This window comes from Parastagonospora nodorum (assembly GCF_000146915.1).
Source record: "Parastagonospora nodorum SN15 chromosome Unknown scaffold_3, whole genome shotgun sequence".
NCBI lineage: Eukaryota > Fungi > Ascomycota > Dothideomycetes > Pleosporales > Phaeosphaeriaceae > Parastagonospora > Parastagonospora nodorum.
This window is the reverse complement of record NW_001884551.1, coordinates 563,143-580,898: the sequence shown is the minus strand read 5'-3', so window position 1 is coordinate 580,898 and position 17,756 is coordinate 563,143. Positions and strand designations below refer to the sequence as shown.

The following is a 17,756-nucleotide window of genomic DNA, read 5'->3' as shown; positions in this document are numbered from 1 at the left end:
GACAATGGAGTCCTCCACCACGGTTCCAGGAACATGATCAGATCTATTCGGCACAGGTCTCGCCGCAGACTTACCCGGCCCACCCACATTCACCGCCACAGGTTTCTCCGCCGCTGCAGGAGTATCGTGAAGGGTATATCTATCCAAATCACGAGGCAGTGCCTCATGCTATCTATGACGAAGGGTAATTAAGCCTCATCAGTGCTGAATACATGTGATCGACTAACTTCTTACCAGATACTCGACTGAGAAAGAAGCACCTGCATATGCGACGAGTGAAGTTGTTCCAGCACAAACTCCAGATTACTCCGGACCACAGGTGGTACCCGGGCAATTCCACCACTATCCTCATGGAGGCCGGCCATTCTCGCCGTCGTCAAACGGAGGCACTACCCTCATATCACCTCAGATACGCCCATATACGTTCAAAGAACATGTTGATTCAGATGACTTTCCTACCGTCGTTCCTCCGCCAGTGCCAACGAAAGATGACAGGAAATGTGGCATGAAGAAGCGGAGTTTCTACATACTCTTGGGGTGTGGATTGGCCTGGTTTCTCGCACTTGCGTTGGGTCTTGGTCTGGGATTGGGTCTAGGCCTGGGCTTGAAGAAGAACTCGAACTCGTATGCGTCCACTTACCCTAGCTGTTTCTGTCGTGTTTGCTCACAAGATCTAGGAACTCGAAACATGCAGACGCTTTCTGTCGACAAAAACCAGAGTATTGCATCGGCGGCTCCTTGAATGCGAAATACTTCTCCAAGAAGGGCGTCTACAACGGTACTGGGATGGCACTTGCTGGAGAGTCGTGGAATGTAGGGCAGCGGCGGATTTTCACGCTGTACTTTCAGCATCATACTGGCGATATCAGGTATATGCAATATACGACGGATAGGCAGTGGATCGGCGGCTCAAAGTCAGAGACAGTGGCAACTGACGCGAAAAATGCGTCTCCAATCTCTGCTGTAGCTGTGAATTTGAATAGCACGCAATATGTAAGCAATTCCGGTGTATCTCCAGTATCGTGTCACTGACGGTGCGCAGTTCCATATCTTTTACATCGACCAGAACAACACCGTCAGGCAAGTAACAAAGTCGAATATCTCAGAAATATGGCAGCCCGGTCCACTGAGCAATCTCAACCTGAAGGCCATGGACTCGCCCAGCTCCGGTCTGCAGGCATGCTGGAAGGGCAACTATTACGGCGACTCCGACTACACCAAAATGCCCACTGCATCAGGTCAGACCAACGACAAGCCATTCGACAAGGATCTGGGCATAAACATCTGGTTCGCCGTCGACGAGTCGACCTTCCAACAATACGCCTGGTACAATGGTTCAGACGCATGGGTACCCGTGCAACGCTGGTCTGGCTTCAACGCCCATGCCGGCGTTGGCTGTTACAGCTGGGGAGAAGGCAGCACGACGTACGCCATGATGGCCAACAAGAACAACGACGTAGAATTCTGGTGGAAAGACGGAAACGCCACACTCCCATCGACCGAAACCCACCCCATCAACTCGTGGCAAAACGCCAGCCACGCAGCCATCCGCGGCGTCCATCCCCTCACCTCGCTGGGCTTCACGACTTACTTTTACGCGCAGATGGCGGACCGCAGTATCAAGGGCTATAATGTCACGTATGCGGGCGAAAACACGACGTTCCTGGAGGACAAGACGTTTGCGATTACGGATCCCGCGGGCCCTGCGCTGGGGCTGGGTGGGACGCATCTTACGGTCACGGCGTATGCAGAGAAGGAGGGGAACACGACCAAGTGGGATAGCTTGTATGTGTTCTACCAGACGGCTGGGGACGATATTACGGCTTTCACGAGGCCGATTGCCGGTGGGGAGTGGACGAAGGGGAGCTTGATGATTCCTGACACTTAGATGCTTGCGAGTGTGGAGGGAGATGGAGGCTTGTTCATGTATTATTTTTTGGGCGAGGAAAAGTACGCGTGGTGTGGTCCACCCACAATTGATCTGGAAGCGGGCGTTTAGAGGTGCTTGGACAAATACTGTTTTTCTTTTTTTTTCACAGATGGCAGGCTGGCTGTGGAATGATATACCCTCTCTTGGCGGACATAATGGAGATTTGATGGCGCACTTATCGACTACATCGCTGTGGAGTACGTAGTATCATGAACGCCTGTGCAAACTATAAGAATCAGGTGATTATATGCGACAGATCAACATTAGCTTCAAAAGAAGTCGACTTTCTGAAGCGTCCGTTGCACAGGTCAGGGTGAAGTCGAAACGAGTGAACTAGTGTAGACGGTTTTCCAAATCTGGGGATGTTCGTCGAACCGGCAAATGCACCGGCTGTTTTTTTGTACCAACACTACCTAGCTACCCCACATTCTGGCAGACTTTTCCGATCTTCATTGTGCTTCTGGGCAGCCCGAGAAGCATGGTTTTTAAAGATATATTACAGCTAAATTTCTGAACTTCCATCTCAGTAGGAGAATGATTTGGGCGTGTGGCTCAGTGGTAGAGCGTCCGCTTTGCATCATGGCGACCCGCAAGGGCCACTAGAAAACAATTGCGGAAGGTCCAGGTTTCGATCACCTGCCCGTCCACTTTTTTTGCTCCTTTGTAGCTCTTTATGACCATCTTATCCCCTGTGGCGTCTGTTTTGGGAGTTCTGTAGAGGGTCGTGTGAAGAAGTTTTGTACTTTTGGGTGGCAAGCGGGCTTGCAACTTCACTTTTGCGTCTCAGGAACATCATTCGAATGGCTTGAAACTTGCGAAAAGTAGATTGGACTGAGTCGTCACTTTGAGTCGCTAAGAATTGAGTGCGGAGAGGGAGTGGGGGATTGAGATTACTCTAATAGCAGAGTAATGCGCATACGAGTCTCGGCTGCGAAGTGTTTTCAGTGCTGGTAAAAAGGCGAGCTCTCTACAGGAACTCCTATGTACATTGAGTGCTACTGATGAAAAGACGGGAGCTTGGAGTATGCGGATTGTTAATATATATACAGGGGGTTATACATAAGACAAGCGCCCGGCGAAGCTTGAACTACTGGCTATTGCTTCCTCAGGACGTGCATCTCCTCTATGACATATCGCATTGATAATCTTTGCTGCTGATCAGAAACCAAGTAAGGACCGTTGTAATCTTTGCGCTACTCATATCCTTCTCCACCGTCTGCAGCATTGCCTTCCCATACGTACTCAGAATTTAAAAGAAGCAAACAGATGCGCAAGAGAGCTTACTACCGACAATAAACAAGTGTATGACGTTGAACACCTACCTTGAACACAGTACTATGCTAGATACCTCTCCTGCCCTTCCCTCGCCACCGCGAAAACATCCAATCTCAAATCCCCCCAACTCCAAAACCTTACATTGCACAAATCCAATTCGAATTCCAAATCCCGCCTCCACAAAAAACCACACCTTGTGTAAGTCCAGACACCCATCTCAAAAATAAACCTCAGCCCTGCCGTTTGAGCAAAAGTGGGTCCGACGGAACGATCGGAGGATACGTGCCGTCGAAGCGCGCGCGTTTCAGATGGGCCTTCGCCTCAGGTTGCGGATGCAGATACCGGCTTGGAGGTGTTCCGTTTTACCATTCGGGCCTGACGTGTTTCAGAAGGCTGGGGCAAGTGGGTGGGGGAGGAGACGGATGGGGGAATGTTGTGGAAGGATTGGGATTTGGGCTTGGTGGTCGTGGATGGTTTTGAGATCGAGGGGTCGTGAATGTCACTGACGGAGATGTGAATGTCATTCAGAGGCCTGTGGGTGGGTGACATGTGTATTTGACACGATGGCAAAGTGTATGCAGTAGTGATATGGTTTCATTGATGCGTATGCTATGATGCAGAATACCTCTCGATGGCCGACTGAGTGCAAGGAAACTTGTAAGAATGCAAACGCCGCGCCGATGTCGCTTAATGCCATGCTCATGCTTGTGTACGCCGATCTTCGTCAAGGAAAAATGAAACGCCAGTGACCATCGTGCCTGCTATCGTACTTGTCACGATTCGTCGTACTCTTCGTCGAAAAGAAAGTTAACTCCCCATGCCTCCAATGCCTGTGACCATTCATCACAAGAAATGCGAATAGTGTCCAGGCACCCGTTGACGACACTTCTCGCAATCTTCCCGGTAGCCCATGCTAAAACGTCCCATGCCGGTCAAGGCACCGCTCCGTTTCCTACCTCGTGGCGTTGGTGGTAATTGTAGTGAAGTAGGAGCCATTTCCATATCCATTTCGTCTGTAGAGTTCGCCTGCGAGAAACTAAGCCGCGACAACTGTGATTGCGTGAGTTCGGTAGGTGTATCGGGGATATCTTCGTCTTCCGATATGGGAGAGGGCATGCGTCTACTCCGATCTTCTTCCATCTCATGCCTGCTGTTCTTCCGTGACGTGGGCGCTTGCAATGGTGGTACGGCCAAGCCTGTATTTAGACCACCGGCAGAACCGCTCGTCGGGAGGCCTAAGCCATTCATGCCTCCCCGCTTAAAAGTGGGATGTATAGGTGTAGGTATTCGACCGTTGGATGTACTGACTGGATCTGCACCAAACAGTGACGCATTCAACATCGCTGGTCGCATAAAGACATTGCTGCCATATGGTGATTGAGGCTGGCTCCTGACGTCAAAGTCGTCGTCATCCATGTCTATGTCGAGGTCGTTTGACAGCGAAGAATGTGCAGGTTCGCCATATGTGGAATCTGGAGAGTCTCGTGCTCCGTAGTCACGTCGTGGCGGCAGCATTGTGCCAATATCTGAGGACATGTGCGGCGGCGTAAGTGTAGGCCTGAGTGGTAGACACTGCTGTGATGGGTTCTGTGCATGGCTTTGGGAGACTGGGTCACTGAACCAAGTCCGCGATTTCTGGGAAGGTTGTTAGATTTCGCAGGATGCACAACTCTCAGCGAATACACACCTTCGTCTGCTGCCCGCCGTAGCCATAGCCACCTCCATCCTCAGAGTCGGAGTCGTCCTCCCTGCGACGCTTAGAGCTCATATTTTGAAACGTAAACATTATGGAAAGTGTAGCGAAGGTTATGTAGAGCTGCGAACGCGATCAACGCGCCGTCGACAAGCGAAAAAAATCACGGTATCGCGCAGACGTATCGATAACGATCGTGAGCGCCCAAGGTTGTGGTCAGAAAGCTGGGCAGCGCATATGTTTTGAAGTAGAGGAGGGGGCCAAAGGTCAGGGGAGCGGGAAGGCACGTTTCAGGTGCCCGAGGTGCGCATGAAGTGGATTTCACCGCTTGCCTGGCGCAGTCGCGCGCCTTTGCTTGTTCGGAGGCGATCCTATAGCGATCGTTTCCCCCGTTGGTGCGAAGTTGGAGGGGCGCAGGCTGTGAGCTTGCGCCTCGGAGGTGGTGCACGAGCAATGACGCTGCGATGGAATGTCCTGGGCTGGCTCGGGCTGTGGCTGATGAACGCCAAGTCCCGTCACCCACCTGCCACGATTCAGGACTGTACCTATGTGCGTCGGAAACTTCCTTTCCACCTGCACCTGCGGGTATCGGGAATGCGCGTACCTGGATCGCGTCGAAACTCGGTTGCGCACTGATGCCTTGGGTCACAAAAGCCCAGGTATGGCTTCACCTTGGTTTCTCTGCTGGCCGGTCGGGATTCCTAGGGTTTAATATTACCACCGAGCAGCCTGCATAGGCTCTCGACGAGCATACTCGCTCCCCCACATCCAACATGTTGGCGCAGCCAGGAAGACGTCGACATGGCTGAGATGGCTGCGAGATAGGCCAACTGCAGCATGGCCAATGTCAGACCAGCTAGAGCTTAGCAAGCATCACACTATCGATAGCCTCGAGCCCCGCCTCTAGACCCTCTTAAAAAAAGTTTGGTATGTGACTCTGCGGGAACGACACCTAGGGCGCGACTTAATCCGGTCCAGCTCTGCACTCTCTTTGGAGCGGCCGAACTCGGAAGACTTTGCAGAACATCTCACCTCAGCCCAGTCCACGTTGATTACATCTTTGCGTGGTGTGCTGCACAAGGAATACACACCGCACATTCGCTCATTCGCTTAACCGATAGGTGAGTGCAAGCTAATATCTGCATATTAACAAAGGGCACATCCTTGCCGCTATTCAACACCAAGCGCATGAGCTGACTGTTTCGCGCATTATAAAGACTTGCCCCACCACCACATGTCTGCGGAGCAATCTACAAACAACATGCCTTCCTTCGACGAGCCAAAAAACGTCGATGACGTACGCGGTAAGTTAGGCATATGGCTCTCAGTCCAAGTTTCAATACTGATTCAGTATACCAGTCCTCGGCTACGATCCTCTGATCCCCCCGGCGTTACTGTCAGACGAGCTGCCTATCCCCGCACATGCCGAGCAGACAGTCGTCCAAGGGCGCAAAGACGCCGTAAAGATCATCACACAGGAAGATGACCGTCTCCTCGTCATGGTCGGACCTTGCTCCATCCACGACCCTGAGACGGCCATTGAGTACTGCAAGCGCCTCAAGGAGCTCGCCGACAAGCTCCAAGACAACATATGCATCATCATGCGCGCCTACCTCGAGAAGCCCCGCACAACTGTTGGCTGGAAAGGCCTGATCAACGACCCAGATATCGACGAGAGCTACAAGATCAACAAGGGTCTTCGCGTCTCGCGCAAGCTCTACATTGATCTTACATCGCAAGGCATGCCCATTGCCTCTGAGATGCTTGACACTATCTCCCCTCAATTCCTCGCAGACCTCATCTCTCTAGGTGCAATCGGGGCACGAACAACTGAGTCTCAGTTGCACCGCGAGCTTGCTTCTGGTCTCTCTTTCCCCATCGGCTTCAAAAACGGCACTGATGGAGGTCTGACCGTCGCAGTCGATGCCATTGGCGCTGCAAAGGCTAAACACCACTTCATGGGTGTGACCAAGCAGGGTCTGGCTGCCATCACAAGAACGAGCGGCAACGAACACTGCTTCGTCATCCTCCGTGGTGGATCCCGTGGTACTAACTTCGATTCCGAAAGCATCAAGGGCGCGCGGGAAGCTCTGAGGAAGAAGGGTCTTCCTGAGGTCCTCATGGTCGACTGCTCTCACGGTAGGTCGTTCTTGCACATCATCGGCAATCAGATCCCTAACAGTTAACAGGCAACTCCAACAAGGACCACCGCAATCAGCCCAAGGTCGCCAAGGTCATCGCCGACCAAATCCGCGAGGGAGAGACTGGCATTGTCGCCGTCATGATTGAGTCCAACATCCACGAGGGCAACCAGAAGGTCCCCGCCGAGGGCCCCAGCGGACTCAAGAAGGGTGTCTCCATCACCGACGCTTGCATCGACTGGGAGAGCACCGTCACCGTGCTTGAGGATCTCTCTGCCGCTGTTGCGGAGCGCCGATCAAAGGCTACCAAGCAGACCAACGGAGCGTAATAGAGTGTGCCAAAGAATATGTTTCTGTCGTGATGGGAAATTTGTATGTATGACCATAGGGTAATGGCGGCTCAGGTTGGACTGGGCGTAAAAGGTGGATTTGCATTTAGAGGCTCGGGGTAAACGCACGAACACCAATGATATGACTGTGCTTCTTCGTTGAATCGATCGCTCGCACCTGGGTTTAGTGAATTGTGAATCATCGAAGCGGTCCCGCTTGCCGCTTGCGTCGAGATCGCGCTGCGGCGCTGGCGGAATCATCGTTCCTTCGGAAAAGCTCACTCCTCTTCCTCCTCTTCCTCTGCCTCCTCATGCATCGCACTCCTCCTCGCTCCCGTACTACTCCTCGCCACAACCTTATCCGCCCTCTCGCCAACATACACATCCCCCGAACACTCCGTCCCACACTTCGGACACTTCCTATTCCCGCCCTTTCTATTCCGATAATAACTATTCGCACACGCATCATGCCACCTCACACCGCAGTCTTTGTCATTACACCGCACGCCATGCGTGACAATTTCCCTACACCCCTCACAGTCGCGTATACGTATGACAGCGTCGTCTGCCGCCGGCGATGACGCGGGCTCGTTGTATGTTTCCTTGAGATAGGCGCGTAGCTCCATCAGCGCGCGGGGTGCGAGGGAGTAATACGATGCAGGCGATTTCTGGAAGAAGCCCTCGTTCTGCAGCGTGATGAGGACTTCGTCGGCTTCTTGGATCGATATGCCTGCATCCTGCGCTTGACTCTCGGCCTCCTCGCCGTTGACCTGGCTTTGCCGCGCGCGCCTGATGCGAGCTAATTGACTAGCTTCCGTGTGTTTGATAGCCATGACCTCGCGCGTGTGTGTGTTGTTGGTTTCGAACATGTAGTCGAGCAGACGGCGGATGTATGCGATTTCGGAGGCGGAGAATTTTGTAGCGAGTTGTGTGAGGGAGTCTGAGGTTTTGTTGACGAGCGCGTAGACGGTGAGTTTGGTGTGTTGGTCTTTCATGCTGCGGATTTCGAAGTCGTAGTGTTCAATTCGGGCGTTTATCGTTTGGATGGTTGAGGTGAGGTGCGGTTGGGTTACGTCGCCGGCGGTCCATGGGCGCTCGGGATCTGATGGGGGGTTAGTTGTCGAATGTGGATTGCGCTTCAAAATCTATGCTGGACTTACTGTGGGCGGTCATTACGTGTGCTAGGACTGGCTTGATCTCTTCGACGGTCATGACGCTGTGGGTAAGAAAAGCCTGGAAGAAGGCGCGATGCATGTATGTGTAGCCCTCATCTGGAGATACATCGCGTACAAGTGGCGAGTCGTCGCGAGACATATTCTCCTATAGGTCTGAGTCGCAAGGCAGGATGGTGTTGATGCGAGATCGCGCGTCAATGATCAGACGCGGGGAACTTCTCGCATGAAACGCGAGTGCGCGTATGCACGTGATACATATTTCGCTACCCGTGAGAGGTCCGGCTTTTGAAGCCGTAGTGACGTTTTGATCAGGTACAGGAATAGCTCGGCTGAACTATGTTCTCGAACGCTGACCCTGACCTTGTAGGACGAGTAATGTCTTCATGGATTTCGACATTGCATGTTCGCGCAAAGCTGGCACCGTTGACTCTTTGGTGGCTCGCATAGGTAGATTGGCGCCTTTTCTCCGCCATCCAGCACAAAACCTCTCGACGTACAAATCAAGACGAGCGGGGACAGCCTCAGGGTCTGCTAGACGGTTCCAACGGCTCTTAAGCAGCGTCTAACGTTGCTCTAGCATGTGGCTACTGACGCTACTCAGGACTGGAACGCCGATCGCCAAATACACTTTCCGCGGTGCGTTGGTTTGGCGGCACAATTGGCAACGCCCCTGCAACAAACGAGCTATCGAAGATGTCACGATTGAAGCCAGGCTTTGTGAGGCGGAACCAGGATCCTCCCAATCCTCCTCGAGGTCTCGTGCTATAGACCGACCGACGGTGCCATTCGGGCCTATGCAGCACGTGTTGCAGAACACCCTGCGACTTTGCTTTTGTCCTCGGAGGATACACCTACCTCTTGCTGTATCTGCACCTTGAAGGCATAGGTGGTACGCATAGAGATCAACATTTGTCGTCTGCCTATAAATCTGCAACGATCCACGGGTACTATCGTTCCGAGAAATACTAAGATCCGCGCACTTGTGTATCGTGTCGAAAGCGAAGACGGCGAAACGGGCCATTGGCGACCGCTGCCGTATCCGTAATGACGACAAAGCGGTCAGCACCCGAAAGTATTGGCTGAACACGTCTTCTAGAAGCCCACCACGCGAAGGACTGGAACACATGGCTTACCCTGGGACATGAGCACGCCTATTGTACTAGATTCAGCTGCGTGTACGACAGCGACACACTTCTTCTGCTCGAGATTTGACACTTGCCGTTCTCGAACCAGTGGTGTCTTTGGGGGCAATGCGTTGTCGATCAATTCAGGGTCCAGCATGTGTGGACGAGTGGGCCGGTGGGTTTCAGTCATGACGCCTCGCTTTCGACAGCAGGTTTGGTATTGCCGCTGCTTCGATCAGCTGTTCCAGACGACTCATCGGGATAGCACCTGACAGCCAATGTTACTCCATTGTCGAGACAAATGGCATGTTTCAAGCCATCCTTGTGCTGAAGGTGTGCGGCTAAAGCTGTGATGTCGCAATGGAGCAGCAGGCGGCGGCTGGTGGCTAGGCCGGACAAGCTGACGGACACGGGATTGCCTTCAGCACGTTGATGTGCAGGCCTAGATCCCGGCGTGCCTCCCCAATACCGCTACCCTGCCCTGGAAGCGGAGCGTTGCGGTGTGTAGTCGCAATTGCTAGGGCCCCTCTGCCCTCGATCTTACTTATTGCTCCCGATCCGCCTCTCGATCTTTGGCATCGCCATATACACTCCGCCCTGCACTTCTGGGCCTACGTTTCCGCTGACCGTTCCGCTGCCTAAACTATTCTGGTCTCTAGTCACGAGACGAGAAGGCCGGATTCAATCCAGGGCATCCTGCTCTTGGTGTTCACGGTCCCTGCGTCGTTCTGCTAGCGAACGTCCCGCATTACGACATTTGCGCTTCGCTCGCCCGCGGCACGAAACGAAGCTGCACAGCCTGAAGGTATTCAAGATTCGGCAGCACTGCGCCTTGGTGTGAGGAATATTCGGCGCTTCTCCCCAGGAATCTGCGGAGTATTGCGAGGCCCCAGACGGTCGCGTGCGAACGTGTCAGACCCATCGGGAAATCGCCTTCAGCCTCCTCCTGTGACGTCAGTGTCCCCTTCCAGCGCCGTAACGCTGAGCGCCCGTCTTTCACACGCACCAACCGCTCTCTCGACGATTCAGAAACGCACGCCACGCCCGTCTCCATTTTTCATGCACCTATACCCTACAATTTTACCCGCTCCCTCACTAGGCCCACGCTTCATTATCTGACGCGGTGGTGCCTCTGCGGCAATGTCTACTCCTGCGCTCTCTCCTCGACCGCGCGGTTCCTCTTCATCGCACCTCTCCAGCGCCCGCCCCCGATCGACACAACCAATGACTAGGCCAAGTGCCTCGTTACATCCAACGGCCGCTCCTCCGCCCCTCACGCCCCGCATGAACGGCATAGCGAAGACTCCCAGCCATGTCCACATCTCCAAGAAGGAGCCGGGCACGCCCTCGCCCAACTACTTCCAGCTGGCCGTTAACGCGAACAGCGACCACTTCTCGTCCAGCGCTGCACAGCACATTCGCGGCAACTGGAGCCCCCCGACGTCCAATGTGCGCTCCACGGCAGCTGCGTCGCCTCGCATAATACCTGTCGAGCAGAATCCCGAATTCGAGCAATTCAGGAAGCAGACAGAGAACAACAAGGGCTTCGCACTGGGCAACTTCAACTTCACGCCGGCCGCAGTGCCGTCCCAGGGCGACTCGTATTTTGGCACCGTCATGTCGCCCGTCTCGCCAAAGGCCATGCCGCCACCTGGTGCTTCCACCAGTGCGAAGCAGGGCAATGACGGAAACCATGACGACGAGCATCCGCCCAAGCCTCGGTCGCCAAAGCGCATGCTGTCCTCCGAATCCTCAATGTTCCCGGACCGCCCAAGGAGAAACTCACCAGCCAGCTTCGAGGGCTTTGGTCGCACTGACGCCATCGCAGAGTTCGCCGAAGACCGCAGCTCACGGGCATCGTTGCCTCCCAAGACCTCTCAGCACACGTCCATATCCAAGCATCGTGCGGAGACGCTTCCAGCAAACATCAAGGAGGACGATGAGACTGAGGGGCCGCACATGGCGACTGCTCAGCACATTGTCAACATACTCGAGTCGTGCGTGGAAGAGGTCCTCCTGCTTGACCTTCGCGTCTCCACCCAGTATGCAAGGGCTCGCATAGCTGGTGCCCTCAGCCTGTGCATACCCACAACACTACTGAAACGGACTTCTTTCAACGTTCAGAAACTGGCCGAGACCTTCAAGGATGTGGAGTCGCGAGAAAAGTTTGAGCGGTGGAGGAGAAGCAAACACATCATAGTATATGACTCCAGCTCCTCGCAAATGAAAGATGCTGCCACCTGCATCAATACACTCAAGAAGTTCACGTCAGAAGGCTGGACAGGTGGCACTTACATCATCCGTGGCGGCTTCCAAGAGTTTGCAGAACGATTTCCAGCTTGGATTACCCATCAGGCCTCGAGCAGTCCTATGACATCCGCAACTGCCTCTCTACAAATCGATTCCGGTCTCCCTGCAGTAGCACCCGTTATTGGTGGATGCCCTATGCCAGTTACTCAGAATGCAGCCAATCCCTTTTTTGGCAACATCCGTCAAAACATGGACCTCATCGGCGGTGTTGGCCAAATGCCTGTCAAGCATCCTGAAGGTATGACTCAGTCTGTTGAAGAGGAGCTCCCAGCTTGGCTTCAGAAGGCGTCGGAAGACAAGGACAACGGAAAGACTGTTTCAGAAAGATTTCTGCAGATAGAAAAGCGTGAACAGAAGCGTATGCAGGAGGCTCTCTCTGGCAAAGTCGTTTACGGTACTCCGACGGGGCTTGGTGCCTCAAAGCAGATCCAGATCGCGGGTATCGAGAAGGGTTCCAAGAACCGTTACAACAACATCTGGCCCTACGAGCACTCTCGAGTCAAGATACAGGGAGTCGACGAGGGAAGTTGCGACTATGTCAACGCCAATCATGTCCAAGCTGCATACTCGAACAAGCGCTACATCGCCACGCAGGGGCCTATTCCAGCGACCTTCAAGGTACGAGTGTGCACACCAAACCACGCTTCAAACTTGCTAACATGCCATAGGATTTCTGGAAAGTCGTGTGGCAGCAAGATGTCCGCGTCATCGTTATGCTGACTGCAGAGCAAGAGGGTGGCCAGATTAAGGCACATAACTACTGGTCCGACAAGCATTACGGCCACCTTCACCTAAACCCTCTTGGCGAGCACAAGGCGTCGTTGGAACCTGCCAAGATACGCAGCCACCGTCAACAGCCACGGCCAGCTATGGGTCAACGTCGGTCCACGAACCCTGTCCGTGCATCGGACTTCAAGAAAGAACCTTCGAACATTTCGCCTACCTCTGACCAGCCATATGTGATTGTACGACGATTCACGCTCTCCAACGACGAGGAGCCATTTGAGCGCATGCGTGAGATCACTCAGCTACAATATTCCAACTGGCCCGACTTCGGTGCCCCAGCCCACCCGACTCATCTTCTTGGATTGATTGAGCAATGCGATGCTGTCGTCCGACACTACAACGGCAGCTCCCCAACCAAGCCAGAATCCCCAAACAGTCGACCCGTGGTGGTTCATTGTTCTGCTGGCTGCGGCCGAACAGGTACTTTCTGCACAGTGGACTCCGTTCTAGACATGCTCAAGCGACAACGACAGGCGAGACATACCAGGCAGAGCACGCCCATGGACATCGACGGTGGCACTAAGACAAATACCAAAGACATCCGCGAGAACGGCAGTTGGGTTGGAGACGATCAAGTCGACCTGATTGCGAAGACAGTAGAAGACTTCCGGGTTCAGCGTTTGAGCATGGTACAAAGCCTCCGGCAATTTGTGCTTTGCTACGAGAGTGTAATGGAGTGGCTTGTCGAGCAGCATCCAAAATCAGCATAGAAGGGGTTGTTGATTGCTGTCATTTAAATTCCAACCCCCTACACACGAATTTGTTTACGAGCGACATGAAACACGACCAAGGGACGGCGAAATTTAGGTGTGCTGCATTATCGAATCCGGGGTCAGAGCTCATTGGGAAGGCGCACCTTTACATTGTTCTTTTCTCGACTAGAGTATACATCTGGATTATTGCATTGGGAACAGGAATATGGCGATATTAGTTCATGGGGAATCGGATCAGATCGGGATTTGGAGTAGGGGATTAAGGCACTATATCTTGTGCTTCGTCATGGGTTTCTTAGCATCAGTGTTCCCTTTTCTCGTTGCAATGCAAATCTTTGATATCTTACAAACTCACTGGAACATCAACGTGATAGATTCTATGTCGCGCAATTTCTTAACGCCGATCTAAATAACAGTTCTTATTCCAGCTCAACCACTCTTTTCACACCACGCTTTAAAGTCCTTATTGAAACCCTCCCAATTCCTCGCCGTCTTCTCCCCCATGCCCATCCTCCGCGCGATAAACCCATCGCCCATAAGGAACCCCAACGCGCCGTAGAAACTCTCGTCCTGCGTAAAGGTCGTCCCACCTGGCGTTGTCGTGCTGGGCGTGAAGTGGAAACTGTGGTCGCCGCCGAAGAGGAGTGGGATGCTGCCGGCCCATTTGAAGAGCTGTGGTTCGTTGGCGAGAATTGTGGCGTCCATTTTGCCCATGCCGACGAAGACGACGGTAATTTTTTGTTGGGATTCGAGAGGGCCTTGGGGTGTTATGCTGGTGAAGAAGGTGGTGTGGTAAGTTGGGATGGAGGGGAATTCGAGGAACTGCGAGGGGGGTTTAGTGGTAGGACTTGGAGTTTGATAGGGTGAATGTGCACACCTTTGCTCGGACGAACTCGGGTGGGCAAGCAATTTCGATGTTGGCTGTGATGGTCATGGTGAATTATACTGGATGTTGGGCGTGAAGGGTGTGAAACTGCAATTATTGAGAGTCTTTGAAGGAAGGAACTGTGCTTAGTAGTATCGAGAGGGAGATATACAGCGAGAGGGGAATTACTGCGACTTTATATGTAAATGTATGCATCTGACACCCCAGGCCCTGACCACGCCGGTGCTGGCTTTGACCCTACGTTTTGCATGGTTTCCAGGCAATTTCTCTTTCGTGTCAAGCTATGCCTGCAATTCGGGCACACATTTTGTCCGTCGGAGCGACTCTTTCGACTCGTGAGCATCGTAGTGTTAGAACTCGCGCAATGAGCCGCAAAGGGTATAGCGGGACACCAAAATTACACTTTCCAGGAACGACGCTAAGTGGAACGCCTTATAACTACCCGACGACACTGCCTGAACGGTTGCATGCAAGTCAGGGAGACGCATCCATACAGCCCGTTACAATGGTCAATATTGGTGGCAGATCCAAGGGGTGCTCGGGGTGTCGCCGAAGGAGGATAAAGTGTGGTATGTTACCTTCATCTCCGGCGTTTGACATGGACACCTGACTCTTGTCAAGATGAAAACCGTCCGACCTGCGTGCGCTGTCAAAAAGCCGGTCTAAAGTGCGATGGACCAAAAGACTTCACTTTTGTCGATGCCACCATTGTTGCTTCGAGGAGAAGACCTAAGCAGGCGCAGGGACTGCCCTCACCGACCCCGAGCATAGCAAGTTCAGAGGCATCAGTAAGTGTTCGGTCAATGACCCCGCCTATCAGAATGCTCGGAGACCCTCAAGAAATTTGCATAATGTTTACACGATCTCATCTGGCACAAGGTGGTCCAGTCGATATTACCTTGCAAGAACTGCAGTCAAAAGATCTTCCACTCCTCGAGACAAATAGCGCAACTGCCTGCCGAACTGCACATCTTCGAACCGTACAAAGTTTTGCAACGATATTCTTCGGCACGAAGCACAAACAGCCAGAAATTACCCAGAGAGGATATATTCAACATGGCGCGACACTGCAACAACTGAATCGAGCACTGACCGAGCCGCATTGTTATAGGTATGACGAGATCATACAATCAGTAATGACATTGGCCATCCAAGAAACGCTTGTGCCTTCGGGTGCGAATCTCTTCATGAAGCATATGCAGGGCTTGGAGAAGCTCTTAGCGCTTCGAGACCCAGACTTGTACAGCCCACCCTCGACGGTCAGCCTTTATAAGTGTCTGCGCCATATGCTTCTTTTCGCATCGCTTATCGGTGGGACACCATCGATTCTGGCCAGGCCTGATTGGAAAGAAATGTTCCATCGGCATTGTGCAAACGACAAAGAGGAGCAGGAGCAGCAGCTCTACGATTTTCTGGCGGATTGTTCGGTTTTAGCATCTAAGCGTGATGCTCTGCTGAAGAAGAGAACGAGCGGTGATGGCGTAACGAGTGACTTTGACGAGGTCCAACGCGATGCTCTTCATTTGGGCGATCAGCTTCGAGCCTGGAGAGCGGAGTGGGCTGTTGACCCTACAAATGCTTATGTCGAAATATCCTCGAGTTCAGTGCAGCCGCATGGACAGCCTGAGGATACCTCAGTACCTCCTTCGCCAACAGACCTCCAATTCTCCAACATCAAGTCCGCCCTCACTCTGATGCTGTACAACAATAGCTTTGCTATACCTCCTCAAGGTTCTCACGTCACTACCCACAGACCCCCAGCAAGAAGAATCGCAGACTGTCTACATCAAAGCAGCACACTCCACTGTCATTGGACGTATGCCGAATCATCCCCGGGCCTTTCAATACGGAAAGTGGCAGAAAGAACTGCACGCTTCCCCTGTACGTTCACTGGGCAGTTGAAAGCGCGCGTATGATCTTGCAGGGCGATGATTCTGCGGAGGCAAAGTGGTTGATGGACATGCTTGATCGGAAGAGCGGGAAGACTCTGGCTGGAGCTATGGAAAAGACGTGATCCGAGATCGTAGTGTTGAGCGATGCAGCGAAACACAACAAAACTCATGTGAATCAGCGCATGATGCGTATCGCAGGACCGACAGCGACAAGGCCCAAAGATATTGGTCATTGCACTATTAATGCTGGATATGTCGTGTTTCAGACTTCCAGCATGGAATCGAAGTACAAACGACCATTTCGCGTCGTTGAAATACACACAAACGACTAGGATACCAGCGAGAAACACGATGCGATCGAGCAGCAGCTCGTACAGGATGAACGTCACTGGCGCGAAGAATCTCTCTCATACGATGAAGAAGAAGAGGAGAATGAGTCCAGCGACAAGCATGCCGATGATCACAGGCGAGTCCCATTTTCGGATCATAGGCCTAGGGGGGAGGAGGAATAAATCGCAGCTCAGCGATGAGGATGAACATGCCGACGATGTCGATGTCAACACAGAGGTTTTGTAGGGCTTGAAAGGGACCGTTGCACTACGTTATATCTCGCAATATTCAACAACCTGTCAAAACAAATTGCTAAAGACGGTCCTTGCTGGGGTACTGATGGAAGCTGCTCGAGTCGGGCGGAATTATTGACGTTTACCGATGTTCAGTAGGTGGCTTCTTTCTTGGACAGGGCCGTATACGGTGAAGTAGCGAACAACGGCAGCTAATCACTGCATCGCTACAATGCCTAGAGACAGTTGTAAATATTCGGTTTAAGAAATGTTGTTTGAATGTACAAAAGGCTCGTGAAACCCAAAGCCCGCTGATATATGGACCCCAAGCCAATACGCCCTTTTTACTCATGCATCATATCATACATGTCCCATCCTTCCCCCATCCCTCGCTCTTTCCCAAACGCCTTCTTTTCCCCATCCATCCCCCTCTTACACATTACTCTCCTGACTCCTCGCCGCGCCCCCAAGCGCATTCAATCCCTTCGCAATCCACGGCCCCACAACTGGTATGCCCCCCACGAATCCTGCAATCGTCGCGAAGAAGTCTCCAAACAGCACCAATATGCCGTACAACTCAATGATGAAGCCGAAGAACGCCCAGCGCATCAGGATCAGCGTAATGCCGATGCAAAACGCCAGCGTGCCTTTCCATTTCTGTTTGCGCGCGAAGAAGGCCATCGTCTTGGTTGTGCCGATTATGAGGGTCAGGCCGATTAGGAAGAGGATCTGTGAGGCGTGAGTGAGGGGTGAAGGATGGGGGAGGGGAGGGCGTACGTTGCCCATTGCTAGCCTGGGAATGTGTTAGTGAGAGTTTTGAAGATGGAAGGGAGGTATTTACATTGCTCGATCAAAAAACATCATGACGCCGCCCATGAGAAAGAGTCCGCCTGGTGGTTTGAGTCAATTGGGTGTCGCGTGCATGGCATGTGAGTTGGG

The 17,756-nt window shown here is 52.8% G+C and overlaps 11 protein-coding genes and 1 non-coding gene across 12 annotated transcripts; 6 read left to right on the top strand and 6 right to left on the bottom strand.

Moving 5' to 3' along the window:
* Positions 1–873: 873 nt before the first annotated feature.
* SNOG_02111 (hypothetical protein) lies at positions 874–1,888 on the top strand (the record flags this gene model as incomplete). Its single annotated transcript, XM_001792676.1, has 2 exons — positions 874–993; positions 1,019–1,888. The coding sequence occupies 2 exons, from the start codon at positions 874–876 to the stop codon at positions 1,886–1,888; spliced, it is 990 nt and encodes a 329-aa protein (XP_001792728.1).
* Positions 1,889–2,471: 583 nt separating this feature from the next.
* Positions 2,472–2,577, top strand: SNOG_16643. Its single transcript has 2 exons — positions 2,472–2,507; positions 2,542–2,577. It is a non-coding gene; the product is annotated as a tRNA-Ala (tRNA).
* A 1,471-nt stretch (positions 2,578–4,048) lies between these two features.
* On the bottom strand, positions 4,049–4,991 carry SNOG_02110 (hypothetical protein; the record flags this gene model as incomplete). Its single annotated transcript, XM_001792675.1, has 2 exons — positions 4,049–4,840; positions 4,893–4,991. 2 exons carry the CDS (start codon positions 4,989–4,991, stop codon positions 4,049–4,051), a joined length of 891 nt encoding a protein of 296 aa, XP_001792727.1.
* A 228-nt stretch (positions 4,992–5,219) lies between these two features.
* Positions 5,220–5,673, bottom strand: SNOG_02109 (hypothetical protein; the record flags this gene model as incomplete). The annotated part of the gene is made up of 3 exons (XM_001792674.1): positions 5,220–5,443; positions 5,503–5,599; positions 5,653–5,673. The coding sequence occupies 3 exons, from the start codon at positions 5,671–5,673 to the stop codon at positions 5,220–5,222; spliced, it is 342 nt and encodes a 113-aa protein (XP_001792726.1).
* A 459-nt stretch (positions 5,674–6,132) lies between these two features.
* Positions 6,133–7,537, top strand: SNOG_02108 (hypothetical protein; the record flags this gene model as incomplete). The annotated part of the gene is made up of 3 exons (XM_001792673.1): positions 6,133–6,202; positions 6,258–7,037; positions 7,088–7,537. The coding sequence occupies 3 exons, from the start codon at positions 6,133–6,135 to the stop codon at positions 7,366–7,368; spliced, it is 1,131 nt and encodes a 376-aa protein (XP_001792725.1). The 3' UTR covers positions 7,369–7,537.
* Positions 7,538–7,646: 109 nt separating this feature from the next.
* SNOG_02107 (hypothetical protein) lies at positions 7,647–8,682 on the bottom strand (the record flags this gene model as incomplete). The annotated part of the gene is made up of 2 exons (XM_001792672.1): positions 7,647–8,470; positions 8,529–8,682. The coding sequence occupies 2 exons, from the start codon at positions 8,680–8,682 to the stop codon at positions 7,647–7,649; spliced, it is 978 nt and encodes a 325-aa protein (XP_001792724.1).
* Positions 8,683–8,926: 244 nt separating this feature from the next.
* Positions 8,927–9,311, top strand: SNOG_02106 (hypothetical protein; the record flags this gene model as incomplete). Its single annotated transcript, XM_001792671.1, has 2 exons — positions 8,927–8,990; positions 9,145–9,311. The coding sequence occupies 2 exons, from the start codon at positions 8,927–8,929 to the stop codon at positions 9,309–9,311; spliced, it is 231 nt and encodes a 76-aa protein (XP_001792723.1).
* Positions 9,312–9,635: 324 nt separating this feature from the next.
* SNOG_02105 (hypothetical protein) lies at positions 9,636–9,857 on the bottom strand (the record flags this gene model as incomplete). Its single annotated transcript, XM_001792670.1, is given in 2 exon segments — positions 9,636–9,658; positions 9,677–9,857. 2 exon segments carry the CDS (start codon positions 9,855–9,857, stop codon positions 9,636–9,638), a joined length of 204 nt encoding a protein of 67 aa, XP_001792722.1.
* A 1,094-nt stretch (positions 9,858–10,951) lies between these two features.
* On the top strand, positions 10,952–13,473 carry SNOG_02104 (hypothetical protein; the record flags this gene model as incomplete). Its single annotated transcript, XM_001792669.1, has 2 exons — positions 10,952–12,595; positions 12,646–13,473. 2 exons carry the CDS (start codon positions 10,952–10,954, stop codon positions 13,471–13,473), a joined length of 2,472 nt encoding a protein of 823 aa, XP_001792721.1.
* A 432-nt stretch (positions 13,474–13,905) lies between these two features.
* SNOG_02103 (hypothetical protein) lies at positions 13,906–14,410 on the bottom strand (the record flags this gene model as incomplete). The annotated part of the gene is made up of 2 exons (XM_001792668.1): positions 13,906–14,298; positions 14,354–14,410. The coding sequence occupies 2 exons, from the start codon at positions 14,408–14,410 to the stop codon at positions 13,906–13,908; spliced, it is 450 nt and encodes a 149-aa protein (XP_001792720.1).
* An 803-nt stretch (positions 14,411–15,213) lies between these two features.
* Positions 15,214–16,766, top strand: SNOG_02102 (hypothetical protein; the record flags this gene model as incomplete). The annotated part of the gene is made up of 3 exons (XM_001792667.1): positions 15,214–16,061; positions 16,094–16,178; positions 16,587–16,766. The coding sequence occupies 3 exons, from the start codon at positions 15,214–15,216 to the stop codon at positions 16,764–16,766; spliced, it is 1,113 nt and encodes a 370-aa protein (XP_001792719.1).
* Positions 16,767–17,249: 483 nt separating this feature from the next.
* Positions 17,250–17,603, bottom strand: SNOG_02101 (hypothetical protein; the record flags this gene model as incomplete). The annotated part of the gene is made up of 2 exons (XM_001792666.1): positions 17,250–17,546; positions 17,595–17,603. 2 exons carry the CDS (start codon positions 17,601–17,603, stop codon positions 17,250–17,252), a joined length of 306 nt encoding a protein of 101 aa, XP_001792718.1.
* Between the last annotated feature and the right edge of the window lie 153 nt (positions 17,604–17,756).